We start from the raw sequence: 17431 nt of genomic DNA on the forward strand, positions 1-17431 counted from the left end.
ATCATTGGTTGCTGGGCAGAGTCAGCCGTAGAGACAGTATCACTTTTTTCTTGGGCTTGTAGCTCCATGGCTTGTTTATGGGCTTCCATGTCTTTGTCTTTCAGTTCCAGGGCCCTCTGATGTGCAGCTTTTTTCTCATCAATTTCCATCTGTTTCAATTCCATTTGTCTCTTATGCATCTTTTCATTTTCTTCTACTTGCAACCCGTGGAGCTCCAACTTTTTGGTAGCTTCACTTTCACTCATTTTGCTGCTTTTCTGCCTCTACTTCCCTTACCCAAAATAAGCAAACAGAAAATAACAAACCAGTAACCACATTGTCTGTTCTCTAGGCAACGCTCTTAAAACTCACTCAAAATCACCACCAGTGTCTCAGAGCAATAAGCTGTGTGCATTACACTGCACCACTATACAACGGTGATGGGTTGGACCCCCCTTCTGGGATGCCACCTGATGTACTGGGGTTTCACTGAGCCCCTCCTGCTCCACCAGCCTGGATTCCCTCTCCCATATTTGCTGAATTAGGCTTTATGGCCTCTTGCAGCACACACATAGAGGTAAGGCCACACTCAGCTGCAGACACTGACTGAAGTCAGCTCTGTGTGAGAGGATTCACCCAGCACTCACATGCACACTCCTTTTGGGGAATAAACCCAAAATAATACTGCCTTGCACTGTATAAAAAGATCTGCACAGCACAAGCTCATAAAAATGCCCCCTCTCCCTCAATGTGAAGAGAGATGCACAACCTCTTCCCCCCATTACAAATTGCAAAAAAGTGGGTTTAATAATAAACAAAACAAGTTTATTAACTATAAAAGGCAGATTTTAAGTGATTATAAGGAATAGCAAACAGAACAACACAGATTACTGAGCAAATAAAACAAAACATGCATACTAAGCTTGCAATCTTAAAGAGACCGGTTTAGAGAAGTAAGTCTTCACCCTAAATGGTATTTTAGGCAACTTGAAGAGTTTCAGTAGCTTAGAGTTCCAGTTATCTCTTCTTACAGACTGGATCCCGGTCTCAGTCAGGACTCACCCTTACCTTTCCCTTCAGGTTAGTTCTTTTGTCACTTCAGGTTCTTTCAGCAGTCCTTCTTCTTGGGTATGCAATGGAGGAATATCCAGTTCAACCCCCTCCCAAGCCATTAAAAAGGATTTACCTAACATGGGAATCCTTTGTTTGATTCCCATCCCCCTACACTGGAAAAGTACCAGCAGTGTCCAAGGGGGTATTTTTCATCAGGTAACATTATCACCTGACCTTGTAGTGTTAACGCAGCATCCCAGGAAGTACCTCATGAAGGTGGGAGATAAGTATCTTCAGAGTTCTATTGCCCTTCTTAAATGGGTCATTCAGGAGGATTGCCTACTGTCTGATGGGAATTCACTCCAAGTACACACACAGTTGTAATTGTTACATAGTCAATATTCCTAACTTCATACTCAGAAATGATACATGCATACAAATTGGATAATCGCATTCACTAAATCATAATCTTTCCAGTGATATCTTACATGAGCCATCTTGCATAAAGTATATCTTAGTTATGCCATATTCATAGCATAACCATATTTCTATGAAGAATACGAGGTGTAACGTCACACTGTCTTCTCATTATATCAGTTAAATATACCAGGATTTACGAAGAAAACTGGAGAAGCAAGTTCCATCATGTGCAGGCATAAGGATGACTTGCATGTGTCTTTAGCAGGATTTGAATCCAGGATTTTCAGGTTCTCAGTACAGACCTGTACCACTCAAGGTAAAGATTTAGTGTCTATCCCCTCGTGGACAGCCATTAGAGGGGTACTTGACACATGTATTCTTAGTGGATCATACAGGTATTTGCTAGAGAGCAGCTAAATGCTGGATGTTAGGAACCCTGGAGGTGATGGTCAGGGTCCAGTGGTTAGAGCAGGGGTTGTTCAGACAGGTGAGCCAGATCTACAAAGTTATTTGTAGACAGGTGCCAAAAGGGCAGGGATTTGCAAAAGTGACTAACTGGGATAGCCACCCAACTCCCTTTGACTTGGCATAGACCTGCTGAAAGGCAGTGCAGCTCAACAGCTGAGACTTGGATCCTGGGATCTTTTCCCAGCATTGCTGGGGTGGCCTTTTGGAGCTTTGCATTTCATGATTAGTAAATACATGTGCGGGGAAGCTGATCCTTGATGCTCTTCTAAGGCAGGGTCTGAGGCCTTCCCCACTAGTAAATCCCCTTCAGTGCCTTGTGGAAGCATGAGGGATACTATTCCTCTGGAGCTGGCTAACTGAGTGGCCCTGCCCACTGCACCTGAGATAGAGCTGGACCATAGCAAGCTGTCCCTTATAAAAGAGGGCAGCAGGAATGGAGATGGGAAACTGGAAGGCCCTCTGGAAAGTTAAGGGGGCAGCAGCAGCAGCTCCTGGCAGTGCTCTGAATGCTTAGCTGCTGGAGCTATCACAGAGAGGAACTGCCAGAGCATACCAGACAGACAGGAGGGAAGTCTGTTTTGGTGCCTTTATTGCTGAGGTGAGAGAGAGGAAAATCTTGTTACTGAATTTATTGGTGTGAGAGACAGATCTGAGGAGGGGGCTGCTATGAGGGGAGAGTCGGCATGGGTTTGATTAGAATTTGTTTAAGAAGGCTGAATTAAAGCAACAGCCCTTGCCCTGCTGAAGCAGCTTCAAAGCTCAGACAGAATGAACCCCAGGGAGAGAGCTGGCCCAGCAAGGCTAGGAGAAGGAGGGTGCTATAAGAGAGGCCTAATCCTTTTACAGATAAAGGTAAGACTAGTCCATGAAGTCTCCTGGATCCCACTGAAATGCACCTTCATTTAGTATGCAACATATTGGGGTGGCTTCTTCCTTCTGAAAATATGGCTTGATTGGGTAAGGTAGCGGGACAAGCACCTTGACTCAAATGGAGTGTGGAACAGAGCTGGCTGCAAAATGTGAGGATTTTTAATGCATTTTTTTTTCAGATTTTCATTAACAAACCAAATGCAAGAATGTTAGAATTAAGGGTAAAATGTCGCGAAGTGTCCCATTTTCAAAGGCATTCAGGTTCATAATTAGACCCAAAAGAAATAATGGACAGGAACATTGTTGTTGGTTCTGAGAATTCCTCAGACAAATGTCTTCCTCGCTGCGTGAATTACATCCCCAAAGGCCCAGCAGCACTCTGATAAATCTGGGTTTCAGAACTGAAGCCAGGGGAGAGAGATGCCCAGATGCTAAAGGGGTAAGTCCTTCTGTTTCCTTGAACAACAGATAATGCCTCAAGTTATGATTCATAACAGGTCCAAGCAGAGCATCCCAATTGGCTGCTCTTTTACTCCCCTAACTTTGTGCAGGTTGTACTTTTAGGCTTGCTGAGAAGACAAGAAAGAGATCGGTTTACATGCCCCTCTCAACGAGTTTTCTTTCTTTTTCTTTTCTTGCTCTCAGAGATGGTAGCGCGGTCCCTGGAATCGGGCACTGAACTGGGAGCCATGAAATTGGGATTCTTCCTGTGCCTCTACCATTATTTTGTGGTGAGACTCTGGGCAAGTTACTTTACTTCGGTATGTTTGATTTCCCACCTGTACAATACAATGATCTGTGTGGTTGGATCAGGTGGAGGCTCCAGACTGTGTGTATGTACAGCCCCATTGTTCTAGGTGCTGTACATACACACAACAGAGATGTTGGGCTGGAAGGTGCCTCGGAAGATCATCTATCCCATGCCCAAGTGCTGAGGCAGAACAAGTGCACCTAAACCAGCCTTGACAGGTGTTTGTGCAAACTCTTCTTCAAAGCTTCCAGTGATGGGGATTCCACAACCTCACTTGAAAGCCTGTTCCAGAGCTTAAATACCTTTAGAGTAAGAACGTTTTTCCTAATATCCAACCTAAATCCCCCTTGCTGCTCATTAAGCCTATTACTTCAGATCCTTTGAAAGTAGGACAAGAAGAACCAATTGATCCCTGTCCTCTTTACAACAGCCTTTAATGTATTTGAAGACTGTTATCGGGTCCCTCCTCAGTCTTTTCTCAAGACTAAACATGCCCCGTTTATTTAATCATTTGCCATAGGTCAGGGTTTCTAAACCTTTTAGCATTTGTGTTGCTCTTCTCTAGACTCTCCCTGACTTATCCGTATTACCTAAAGAGTGACACCTAGAACCGCACCCAGTGTTCCAGCTGAGATCTCATCAGTGCTAAGCAGAGCCAGACAGGTACCTTCTTTTGTCTTCCAGATGGCACTCCTGTTAATACACTCCAGAACTGTGCCATTTTTGCAATGGTATCATAGCAGATAGTAGGAGACAGTCCCCGCTCCAAAGAGCATACAGTCCAAATAGACAAGAGAGACAAAGGGTGGCAGGGGGAACAGATGGGAAGTGGCCAAGGTACCAAAGCAGACCATTGGTAAAGCCACAAATAGAACACTTCTTTCCAGTGTTCTCCAGTCACAGGACTACACATAGATGGCATTAACCCACCGTTGTAAAGTGCATTGTTCTTTGTGAGTAAATAGTGCTACAGAGCAGGTAACTGGGGTGCTCCTGGGGGCACCTCACTGCCACCTGACTGTAGCGTTTGGAAGCCTCATCTGTTCTTGCCAGGGCTTGGCTCCCCATCCCCTCCACATACAATATAAACACTCCCCTCCCAGCCCTTTCTTCCTCAGTACAGGTAAGCGACAGGCACAAACCATCTCTCAAGCCTTCTGAGAATCCCTCTGCAGTGATCAGTCTCTCTTCCGCTGGATACCCACAATTTCACAGACCTGCTGCTCCCAGAGAAACAGGAAACCCCAGCTTGCTAGTTTCCCTTCAGTTTCCCTTCCCCATTCAACACACAGCACTTAGATATAGTTATCGTGAAAACAAGCAAGAGTTTATTTAGCAACGAGAAGAGGTTTAAATGATGGCACGTAGAAGTTGTGGGAAGGGTTACATGTGCAATAAAATCATAGCATACCTCCTCCAACCTAGCCTTACTTATTTAGTTACTGTCAGGTCTTACGGTATTACTCACCAGCATTTTTCAGCCAGGTAGGTAGTGATCCCTTTTGCCTGAAACAAGTCAGGCTCTCCGCTTATCCCCTCAGTGAAGAATACTGTCTCTCTCTCTCTCTCTCTCTCTCTCTCTCTCTCTCTCTCCTTGAAATTTCAGATATATCATCACAGTCCTTAGACCTTCATTCCTAAACCAGCCCCCTCCTGAGGTGGCTCCCATTCTGTAAACCTCACAATCTTATGTGTCAGTTTTGCAACCTTGATTATTTGGTGGCTTTGTCTGCAAAAAGACTCCCTTTGTGAGCCAGTGATCTGCTTTGTGACCGTGGTCATTTGCAGGCTGTTCCCCCGTTGCCACCAGTTGTCTCTCTTTTCTCTTTGGACTGCACACCCTTCTGAGCAAGGACTTATCCTAGATATGCATGATACACACCAGACCAGACAGAGATAAGTATCTCCTCCTCCCTGCCTGAACAGAATCTGTTCAAGCCCTGTCACCTCCTGGTGACCTGCTTTTAACTTCAAGATTGAAGAGCATAATTTCCAGGATAGACACAGAACTTCTTAAATATTATCCAGATAATCTAGTAACTACTGGATCTTGGTAGAGACTTTACATGCCCCTCTTTGTTTATTGTTATGGAAACACCAGACCCCTGGGGTCCTGTAAACGGCTATACCCCCCATTATTCTATCCATTAGTTGGCACCCAAAGGTCCTTGGGTCACAGGAACTATTAGCAATGTCTTGCTATAGAAATTGGGGTAATCTCTTAAATTTAACCTCTCTAACTATTGGCCTGAATCTTACTGTGTGGCAGACAGCTCCACAAGAAAGTCCCGTTAGCAAAGTAAAGGCACCAGATAGTCCTGTTAGCAGAAAGTCTTTCCTGTTAGCAGAAGAAAGGTGACAGTGTGAGCAAGGGTAGCAGAAGCAGGCTTTGTCCTTGTGTCAGTTAATAACATAGCCGACCTCCATTTCTCTCCCCCACAGATGACATCTCCTGCTTGGGCTCCAAGAGTGAATGAGACCAGCCTGACATACTTCATTTTCCTCAGGTTTTCTAAGCACTGGGACATGCAGATTCTCCTCTTCTCTCTGTTGTTCATGCTCTACCTGTTAACCTTAGTGGGGAACAGCCTCATTCTTCTCATCACAATGGTGGACCCGGCCCTCCACACCCCCATGTATTTCTTTATCAGGAACTTGTCCTTCCTGGAGATCTGCTACACTTCAGTCACTGTGCCCAAAATACTGGCCAACCTCATCTCCGAGGATCGATCCATCTCCTTTGCCAGCTGTGCAGTGCAGCTGTATTTCCTTCTCTTCTTCGGTACAGTCGAGTGTTTCCTTCTTGCTTCTATGTCCTATGACGGTTACCTGGCAATCTGCTACCCACTGCACTACACAGCCAAAATGACTAAGGGGGTGTACATTGGGCTGACGCTGGTCTGCTGGCTGTGTGGCATCTTCATACCACTGGGAAACACAGCTGGGATATTCAGCCTGCCGTTCTGTGGGCCTAATCAGATTGACTATTTCTTCTGTGACTTCCCTCCAGTGCTAAAGCTGGCCTGCGTCAACACGTCCCCAAATGAGGTCGTGATCCTAGCCAGCAGCTTGCTCATCACTGTCCTGCCCTTGCTCTTCACAGCAGGGTCCTACACCTGTATCATATACACCATCCTCAAGATCCCATTGGCAGAGGGCAGACATAAAGCTTTCTCCACTTGCTCCTCTCATCTTATTGTGGTGACTCTCTTCTACTGCTCTGCTAGCTTTGTCTACCTACAGCCCAAGTCCAGCTACTCCCCAGAGCGGGACAAGTTCCTCTCACTGATTTACACCGTGATAACACCCATGCTAAACACAATCATCTACAGCTTGAGGAATAAGGAGGTAAAAGAGGCTCTGAGGAGAACCTTAAAAAGACTTTTGTTTTCCTAAAAACTCTATTTGCATTTTGAAAGGGACCTGGGGAAAATAAGGCTTAGAATTTCAGTAGAGGTAGTCATAATATTTATCAAACATTTTTTTCAAAGAAAAACACAATATTCTATATATCAAAATATTCTATAAAACCAGGTTAACTTCAGTGAATTTTTTCAATGCAAAAATATGAATTTTTAGTTTTTTTCCTTCTAGACATCTTGTTTCTGTTTTCAAAACCTTAGAAAAAATAATATTCAATTTTGGGATTTCCCCCCACACACCATTTTTTATACTTCCTTCCTTCCAGCCATCCGCAACCCCTCAACATTGGAGTGACAGGATGAGAGAAGAATGTGTGCGCATGTGAAATCCAAAAAATAATGTTTCAAAAAGAGACTTTTTTTTATTTTTGAAAAACAAATTTAATCGAAAATTGGGATTCAAAAACAAGCAAAATATTGTTTGGATTTTTTTACTCCAAAAATTGAAAATTTTCAGTGAAGATCTTCAAATGGGAAAGGTTTTTGTTCAAAATTAATAAATGTTTTGACACTTTTTTTGTTTGAACCTTACTCCCTTAGTCCCCTTTGACAATCCCAACTTTTTTCTGTCTTTCCCTTTATCTCTTTCCCAACCTGGCCATTTTTAGGCCTTGCCTATTTAGGTTGAGATTTTTTTTAAATGTCACCTGTGGATGTTAGGATGACCAGATGTCCCAATTTTATAGGGATAGTCCCAATATTCAAAGCTTTTTCTTATATAGGCGCCTATTATCCCCCCCACCCTCTGTCCCGATTTTTCACATTTGCTATCTGGTCACCCTCGTGGATGTCCATATCACAGCCATTTTAATGGAAATTGGCATTCAAATTGCTTAGGCACCTTTCAAAATCTGAGCCTCGGCTAGCTATAGGCCAGGGATTGTGTCTGTAGACAATCTGGGACAGTGAAGCCCTGATCCCTTAGCATAGTGGGACCCATTAGGAGTTCCTGCAACACAAATCATAAATAGTAATAATCTGCATGGTGATGAAATGATTAGTTTGTATTTTCCCAGCATGCCAAGTGTAAAAGGTTTGGGACTGTGGTCAAGGACACTGTCTCTCATCATTTGATTCCTCCCATGTTTGGGGAAACAGGACTTGGTACATTTTTTTTTAAATAAACAGGATTTCACCAAGGATAGCAGACTGCAGCATCAATACCTCCTAACTGGAACAATCTGCAAGACCCTGAGGTTTTGGCAATCCACTCAGGACAAAGGGGTAACATTATAGTGGAGATCAAGGATCCAGCTTGGAAACATTCTTTCCAGGAGGGGAGGTGGAGAAGCAGAAAAAGAGAGGAAACAGCTCTCTCTCCCGCTTTCCCTCCTCCCATCTCTCAAAATTAAAAACAGGGACAATTTACAGTTCACAAAACATTATCGCTTTTCCACTGTTCCTCTGCCCTCTCCTGGCCCCTTCCTACCCAGCTCTGCCTTCCCCATGCCTCTTTGCCTTATCTCTGAGCACTGCACATGACTCACCCCCCACTTCACCCAGGACCTCATTCGCTGACCGACTCAGTTCCCCCTGCCAAACCCAGTGGGTATTGCCCACCCCAAATGCTCTAACACCATGAGTCAGCGGCCCTCAAAACTCATGAAGTTGGCTTTAAAAATGCATCTGTGGCTCAACTTTATAACAAAAATAAACTCTCTGGTGCATATTTTTGATTGTGTCAACTCTGCGACTCACACCAAACATTCCAGGTGCCAGGGAACGAGTCAGTAATTTATTCCTTTGCCTATTCATGCTAAAAGAAGTCTCAAGAGAAGTAGAGCTCCCCACAGATGGTGCCAGGGATAAATTCTCTCGCATGTTTTCTTTGTGCACAGGATGCCTGTTTGGAAAGATGGTTAATTTGGGGGTTGAGCGTCCTATGTGTTTGTCTGGAGCTCTAGTCCTACAGGTTCTGCCCACCATCCCTACAGCAGGGATTATGTCTTTTCTTTTTTTTTTTACTGAAACACAACACAATTCATTCTAACTCACCCTGAAAGACAGGAGGAAGTATATCCCTCTAGATTTCTCCCTAAACATTTGTATCTAAGCCACACATATGACAACTGAGAAATTTGTTTCCATCTCACCACTGCAACAGTCCTCATGAACACAGATGACAACCAGTGCCAGTTTTATTGCAACCGCAAGAACTGTTTCACTAGATTAAATCCAGATACCAGAGGTAAGAAATACTGACGTCTTCTCTGGGGGCAATGGATATTTTGTTACATTTCCTTAAAATGTGTGCCTTGTATAACAATATTCATTTGATTTTTTGGGGTGGTGATAGGAACCCCAGTCATAGACCAAAGCCCCATTTTGCTAGCATTGTATAACAGGGGAAGAATTTTTGAAGCTTAAGGAATTTAGGCACTCATGGCCCATTGAATTTCTTCATTGGATGCATAACTCCCTGCACTTCCTCTAAAAGTCCCAGCCTACAAACTGAATTTTTAATTGTAATATTTGGAAGCTCAATGGTTGTGTTAGAGCTAAAACACCCTAAAAGTTCCTATAATACAGATTCTGTTCTCTCTTTCATTCCTGGAGCTCTGTCAAATTCTCTCCTTCAGAGAAATTCTTCCCATGCCAGATCAGTTCTATTGAATATCACTGAGTTCCTGCAATGAAGGCGCCCTCCTTTTCAGATGGACTCCTTTTCAGCAGAATGGATTGGGCAGGAGCTAGACTATCAAAAAGTGCCTATGAAAATCACTAGTGATGATATTCTGTTTGGCTAGGATACTAGTAAGGGATTTAGAAAACATGGGCTACCAACTCTGCTCTGCTATAGATTTGTCAGGTGCTTAGATTCTTGCTTATATGCTCAGAAGCTAACAAATTGCCAAATTTGGGGGTGAGAAGAAATTTCCCCCTCAGGTCAGATTGCCTGTGTCCTTCAGGAATTTCACTTTTCTCTGCAGTGTGTGGGTGCAGGTTGCTTACTGGGATCCTCTGGGTATATCTCCTTTAATAGCTCCTTGCCATTTCAGGGGCTTTGGTCACGGAGCACCTTGGTCCCTCCTTTTTTCTGCCTAGTCTCCCAAGGGCTGTGATAAGAACATAAGAACAGCCACACTGGGTCAGACCAAAGGTCCATCTAGCCCACTATCCTGTCTTCTGATAGTGGCCAATGCCAGGCGACCACAAGGGAATGAACAGGACAGGTAATCATTAAGTGATCCATCCTCTGTCGCCCATTCCCAGCTTCTGGCAAAGAGAGGCTAGGGACACCAACCCTGCCCATCCTGGCTAACAGCCGTTGATGGACCTACCCTCCATACATTTATCTAGTTCTTTTTTGAACCTTGTTATAATCTTGGCCTTCACCACATTCTCTGACAAATTGTTCCACTGGGTGACTGTGCATTGTATGAAGAAATACTTCCTTTTGTTTGTTTTAAACCTGCTGCCTATTAACTTCATTTTGTGACCCCTAGTTCTTGTGTTATGAGGAGGATTAAATAACACTTTCTTATTTACTTTTTCCACAGCAGTCATGATTTTATAGACCTCAATCATATCCCCCCACTAGTCGTCTCTTTTCCAAAAAGTCCCAGTCTTATTAATATCTCCTCGTACAGAAGCCGTTCCATACCCCAAAACATTTTTGTTGCCTTTTCTGTACCTTTTCCAATTCCAATACATCTTTTTTGAGATGGGGTGACAACATCTGCAAGCAGTATTCAAGATGTGGATGCACCATGGATTTATAGTGAGGCATTATGATAGTTTCTGTCTTATTATCTATCCCTTTCTTAATGATTTCCCTAATGATACTTTGGTTTAATTCTGTTATTGGGTTTAGTGTGCGGGTGCTGGGTGGTGCTAGTGGCCCGTGATCAAGGAGGTCAGACCAGATGATCTGGTGATCCCTTCTGGCCTTAAACTCTATGGCTCCGTGACCCTGGGCATGCCACTTAGCCTCTCTGGGTATGACTACACTACACCCTAAGCTCAAGCTCTGATTCCGTTTCCATCCACAAACAAATCAGTCTGATTCAGATCAGCAAGCACTCAGAATCTGAGTGCTAGGAGCCCATTAGGGAGGAAGGTCAAAGCATAAGTCTTGCCATGACTCAGGTCCAAGCCCTGTCATTTTGCAGTGTGAACGCAGCTCAAGCTGAAGTCCCGAGCAAGAAGGTCTATGCAGTCCCTATGGATGCGCTGGCATGGCTGTGAGACCCTGCTCCAGAAATTGTAAACCCAAGCTTACAATGCAGTGTGGACACTCAAACATGAGCTTAGAAACACTGACTGCATGAGACTGGGTCCCACAGACCCGGTTTACAATGCAGTGTAGACATACCGTGAGTACCTCAGTTTCCCACCTGTACAATGCAGATAATAGCACTGTCCTGCCTCCAGGGTGGTGTGGAGGGTCAATTCCTCAAAGATGAAGAGGTTCTCCAAGGCTGTGGTAATGGGAGGGAGGAGGGATGATCAGTACCTTCAGTTATTTTGCAGTGGTGTTGTAGCCATGTTGGTCGCAGGAAATGAGAGAGACAAGATGGATGAGGGCATATCTTTTACTGGTCCCACTTCTACTGAAGTAGTTTGAAAGCTTGTCTCTCTCACCAACAGGAGCTGGCTCAATAAGAGATTACCTCACCCACTTTGTCTCTCGGATAGCTGATGATGTTTATTCCCCTTTTCCCCTTTACTCCTGCAGACAAAATGAACAGGACTGGAGAAGGCAACCAAACTTCTATGCCCCAGGAGTTCATCCTGTTGGGACTCTCCAGTCATCCAGAGGTTCGGCTGGCCCTCTTCGTGGCATTCCTCGCCCTCTACCTGGTGACCCTGCTTGGGAACCTCCTCACCATTCTCTTGGTTGCATCTGACCCTCTCCTCCACACCCCAATGTATTTTTTCCTCTCCAACCTGTCTCTCCTGGAGGTTGGATATACTTCAATTGTTCTGCCCCAGATGCTGGCCCATCTCCTGGCAGAGCACAGAGACATCTCATTGGCCCGTTGCATGGCCCAGATGTACCTCTTCCTCGCCTTTGGCATAACGGAGTGCTTTCTCCTCACTGTTATGTCATATGATAGGTACATCGCCATCTGCCTCCCGCTGCACTACCCGCTCCTCATGGCCAAGAGGGGGTGCATGGCCATGGTGGCCACTTCCTGGGCGGGAGCTTTTCTAGTTTCTGCCGTCAACACTGTGTCCACCTTCCAGTTATCTTTCTGTGGGCACCAGGAGATAGACCATTTCCTCTGTGAAATGCCGGCCATGGTGAGTTTGGCCTGTGCTGGGAAGGGCCAGGCACAAATAGTCATGTCTGTGAGCTGTGTGTTCACACTGGTCTGCCCGCTTTCCTTAATAGTCCTCTCTTATGCTCGCATCCTTGGCACTGTCTTGAACATCCCCTCCACTGCTGGAAGGCATAAAGCCTTTTCCACCTGCTCTTCCCACTTGGTCGTGGTCAGCCTGTTCTTTGGGACAGTGATTTCGATGTACCTGAGACCCAGGTCTAGCTCCTCTGTGGGGCAGCTCAAAGCAAGCGCTGTCTTCTACATCACTGTCACCCCAGTGCTCAACCCCATCATATACAGCCTGAGGAACAAGGAGGTGATATGCGCCCTGAGGAAAATGATGGGTAAGGATGTAGGGGCCTTGCCTGAACAATGAAAGAAAACAGATGTAAGGAAACAGGTTAACAATGGACAAAGCAGGAATTCACAAGTGGCCTTGTAAATAATATGTACCTCATAGATAAAGAAATAGCAAGAAGAAGAGTAATTGTGTGATAAGCTTGCAGCTGCAGCTTTGCTTACTAGCACATTTTCTAGTGCAGGGATAGGTGCACCCAATTAGTAAGCCAATCATGAAATCTATGATGTAATGTAGAATGTATGCACTTGTGTTAATCTGTTTTAGAATATGTATATAATCTGATATACAATTAAGTCCTTTGGAGTTGTGGTGCATCCTATCCCATCCCTATACGTGAGCCTGATCACCTCAGGTGTAGCTTTATGAAATGCCACTAAAGACACCTCAAGGCCATGTCAGGATTTGAACTGAGTTCTAGAGAGCTGGAGAAAATGTTCTCCTCCAGAGTTGGAGGGAATCCCAACAGTAGGGAGGTAGAAGTCTCTGTTATCCCAGATCCTGATAGTGAATGACAGATCATGTGGCCATCCCATTTGGAATCCAGACTCCTGCTCTGCTACATCAGAACAACGGTCCATCCATCCCTGCATCCCTTATACACAGGGGACCAGAACAAATGTCCCTCTAGTGCTGTATCCGTTCTATTTTCTGGACTAGAACAATAGTCCATCCATTCCTTTATCTCTTCTACAGTCTGGACCAGAACAATTGTCCATCTTGTCCTGTATCCCATCTACATACTTGATCAGATCAATGGTTGATCCATTCCTTTATGTTTGCTATTAATAGAAAAGACCATTGGTTCATCTTGTCTGAAAGCCTTAATCCTATGCACTGTGTCCGATCAATGGTCCATCTGTTCCTACCTTCATACCTGCTTAAAAACCAAATTGTCCATCTAGTCTTAGGCCTGGTCTACACTAGGACTTTAATTCGAATTTAGCAGCGTTAATTCGAACTAACCGCTCAACCGTCCACACCAGGAAGCCATTTAATTCGAACTAGAGGGCTCTTTAGTTCGAATTTGGTACTCCACCCCGGCAGGTGGAGTAACGCTAAATTCGACATGGCTAGCTCGAATTAGGCTAGGTGTGGATGCTAATCGAACTTAGTAGCTCCGGGAGCTATCCCACAGTGCACCACTCTGTTGACGCTCTGGACAGCAGTCCGAGCTTGGATTCTCTGACCAGCCACACAGGAAATGACCCGGGAAAATTTGAATTCATTTTCCTGTCTGGGCACTTTGAATCCGACGTCCTGGCTGGTCATTGGGGCGAGCTCCGCAGCACCTGCAACGATGCAGAGCTCTCCAGCAGAGGAGTTCATGTTATCTGTGAATAGAAAGAGGGACCCAGCATAGACTGACCGGGAACTCTTGGATCTGATCGGTGTGTGGGGCGAGGAGTCTGTGCTTTCGGAGCTGCGCTCCAAATAGGGAATGCGAAGACCTACGAGAAGGTCTCCAAAGCCATGAGAGACAGAGGATACAGGTGGGATGCAACGCAGCGCCGCGTGAAAATCAAGGACCCCCAGACAAGGCTACCGAAAAATCAAAGCGGCAAACGGACGCTACGGAGCCTGCCACCACTGCCCCACCAGTGACCGTGGACTCTGACGATGGGACAGTGTCGACGGCCAGTTCCTCGGTGATGTTCGCGGACGGGGAAGATGAGGAAGGGTTTGTGGAGGACGAGGCAGGCGAGAGCGCTTACAACGCTGGTTTCCCTGACAGCCAGGATCTATTCATCACCATCACGGAGATCCCCCAACAACCCTCCCCGGCCATTAACCCGGACCCTGAATCAGGGGAAGGAGCAGTCGGTAAGTGCTGTAACCGTGTTAACTTTTATTCTTAATATAACAGGAATCTTAACTGTGTGAAAAGGAGGTCTCTCTAGATATGGGGATAGAACAGAAATCATCCTTGGAGATCTCAACGAAGCTCTCCTTGCGTTAATCGAAAAGCATCAGCAGGAGGTTCCTGGGGAGAGCTGCCTTATTGGGTGCTCCGTGGTAGCAGAGTTTTCCGCGCAAGGCTTTCATGAGGAACTCAGGGAGCACTGCCTCCCCAAGCACGGCTGCATCGGGCCCTGGTTCATGCTAGCTTTCACGCAGCATGCGCTCTCTATCTCCTTCAGTGACCCTCCTCAGGGTGATCTCGCTCGGAGACTCCTGCATCTAATTAGGGTAATTACTGTAATGTTACGCCTGGTCCAAAGTATTTTTAAAAAATCTACGGACAGACGGCATAGCACAGACTCAGCACGCAGCTGCGTGACGAGCATAACGGAAAGCCAAAGAATATAATGGACGCTCATGGAGGGAGGGGGGAATGAGGACGCAAGGTATCCCACAGTTCCTGCTGTCTCCGAAAAGTATTTGCATTCTTGGATGAGCTCCAAATGCTTCTAGGGTCAAACACAGTGTCTGCGGTGGGTCAGGGCATAGTTCGGCAATTTGCGCACACACTCCACCCACCACCAGAAGTGAAAACAATCCTCTGACTCTTTTAAATGTCACCCTATCTTTACTGAATGCTGCAGATAGACGCGATGGTGCAGCACTAAACACCAACATCCTTGCTCCCCCCACGCTATGGATGGCTGATGGTACAAAAAGATGGAAATCCGTCCTCATCATCAGCCTCTTGGCACATGGGGCAGTGCAAAAGGGCTGGTAACCATGCCGACTAGTATCATAAGGTCGATCAAGGGCGCCTGTCCCTAATTTTTGATGGCTGATGGTACAATATGGCTGGTAACCGTCCTCATCATTGCAACAGGGGGCTGAGCTCCATCAGCCCCCACCCTTCATTGTAAATAAAAGATTCAATTGCCCCTGGACTAGCAGAGGGATGATGGGCTCCTTCATCCACACTCCTTAATGTCCTGCCTGGACTATCATTGCAGCTGGAGGCTTCCTTCCAGTCATTTCTCACAAACAAGTCACTGTGTCTTATTCCTGCATTCTTTATTACTTCATCACACAAGTGGGGGGACAATGGTATGGTAGCCCAGGAAGGCTGGGGTAAGAACGGAATGAACGGGTGGTGTTGTTGCAGGAGTACCCCCTGTGAATAGCATACAGCTCATAATTTATGCAGGATCGGACACAGAGCAGCTGTGCTCTCTGGTTCTATGATACAGTGGTTCTCTAGTACACTTGCCCATAATCTAGGCAGGACTGATTCTATTTTTAGATACCAAAAAGGAGGGATTGACTCAGGGAGTCATTCCCAGTTTTTGCTTTTGCGCCCCTGGCTGCTCGGCCAGGGGCACTTATGACAGCAGCAAATGGTGCAGTGCAAAAGGACAGGTAACCATGCCCATCTTATTACCATCTTATTACCAATTTATGGTATGGTTGATGGTACAATATGGCTGGTAACCATCTCTGCTGTCATGCAAAAGCAAAAGCATGCTGCTGTGTAGCGCTGCTGGCCTGCCTCTGTCAGCGGCATCTAGTACACATACGGTGACATACACAAAAGGCAAAACAGTGTCCATGGTTGCCACGCTATGGCATATGCCAGGGCAATTCTGGGAAAACGGGCTTGAAATGATTGTCTGCCGTTGCTTTCCCGGAGGAAGGAATGACTGGCGACATTTACCCAGAATCCACCGCGAAAATGATTTGTGCCCCAGCAGGCACAGGGGTCTCAACCCAGAATTCACAGAGACAGCCTAGACTCAGTTAATTGTTCGCCAAAATGTATCTTTGCAAGGAATTCACTCCCTGTTTCCCATCTCACAGCTTCCACTGTCTCCAGACCTGCCACAGCATCCCCCTCGCAGAGGCTGGCAAAGATTAGGCGGCGAAAGAAAAAAACAAGGGACAAGATGTTCGAGGAATGTATGGGCTGCTACCTAGCAGAGGCGGACCAGCAGAGCCAGTGGAGGGAGACCGTCTCTCTGTGCCAGCGCTCACACAGCGAACGGGAGGAGAGGTGGCATGAGGAAGACAAGCAGGCGACTGAAACGCTGCTTGGACTAGTGAGGGAGCAAACGGACATGCTCAGGCGCCTTGTGGATGTTCTGCAGGACCGCAGGAGGACAGAGACACCCTGCAGTGTATCTGCAACCGCACTCCCCTGCCACAAAGTCCCATACTCCCCTCACCGAAAGTAATCAGGAGGAGGGGCGGCCGGGGACATGAATACTGTCACTGCACCACAGCACAGTGCTCAAGTACCCAAAAGCTCTCATACCCTACATTTGCCGAAGTCCTTCACTTCCACACTCACAGTAGTCCCAATCCCAGTCCCATCCCCTAACTGTCTACTTAATTAATAAAAATGCTTTGCTGTTAATTACTGTTTCCGTTATGTTTTTTCAAAGAAGACTGTGTTTGAATGGGGGGCGTGGGGAAGGGGGTGGTTAATTGCATAGGACAGTCACCTTTCCCAGGGTACAGACACGGGGGCAGGATCAGCAGCGGGTCACACACACGGTGCAGTCAGTAGGCACCCTGGTCGGTTTTTGGAGGTGGTTTCCAGGATCTGTGTGGGCGGGGGAGATGTGACTTTGCAGCAGGGGAGGGCGGTTACAGATTGTATACAGCGGTCCTTGTCCTGGACCGCTGAGTCACGCAGCTGAGGAATCTGTATCCGTCCTCCTCCACCACAAGGTCACATATCCGCCCGCACACAGAATTCCATAAAGAGGAATGGCAGGCTCCGTTGAAAGAAGCATTCCGGCACTGCGGACCGCTCTAGGAGCAGGAGCCTGTCATTCCTTGAGTTTAGAGGCGGTCTTTACATCACCGCACACCCTACCCAGCACAGCCTGCGTCCCAGTTTCAACCCTTTCACGAAAAGTCATGAATAAAGAAACCTTTGTTA

At 46.1% G+C, this 17431-nt stretch overlaps 3 protein-coding genes across 3 annotated transcripts in view; all 3 read left to right on the forward strand.

The window, feature by feature from the left end:
• Window positions 1-17431, forward strand: part of LOC120381226 (olfactory receptor 1020-like) — a 233212-nt gene that overhangs the window by 121249 nt on the left and 94532 nt on the right. The window lies entirely within an intron of this gene.
• On the forward strand, window positions 5984-6937 carry LOC120380140 (olfactory receptor 10A2-like). The gene has a single exon (XM_039497633.1). It carries the CDS (start codon window positions 5984-5986, stop codon window positions 6935-6937), a length of 954 nt encoding a protein of 317 aa, XP_039353567.1.
• On the forward strand, window positions 9073-12606 carry LOC120380141 (olfactory receptor-like protein OLF3). The gene is made up of 2 exons (XM_039497634.1): window positions 9073-9151; window positions 11642-12606. Exons 1-2 carry the CDS (start codon window positions 9073-9075, stop codon window positions 12604-12606), a joined length of 1044 nt encoding a protein of 347 aa, XP_039353568.1.

Source organism: Mauremys reevesii, linkage group 13 (assembly GCF_016161935.1).
Source record: "Mauremys reevesii isolate NIE-2019 linkage group 13, ASM1616193v1, whole genome shotgun sequence".
NCBI classification, from domain to species: domain Eukaryota; kingdom Metazoa; phylum Chordata; order Testudines; family Geoemydidae; genus Mauremys; species Mauremys reevesii.

Coding starts and splice junctions, on each gene's coding strand:
- LOC120380140 (XM_039497633.1), top strand. CDS start 5,984: ATGACATCTCCTGCTTGGGCTCCAAGAGTGAATGAGACCAGCCTGACA.
- LOC120380141 (XM_039497634.1), top strand. CDS start 9,073: ATGAACACAGATGACAACCAGTGCCAGTTTTATTGCAACCGCAAGAAC. Junction 9,152..11,641: donor ATTAAATCCAGATACCAGAG/GTAAGAAATACT, acceptor TTACTCCTGCAG/ACAAAATGAACAGGACTGGA.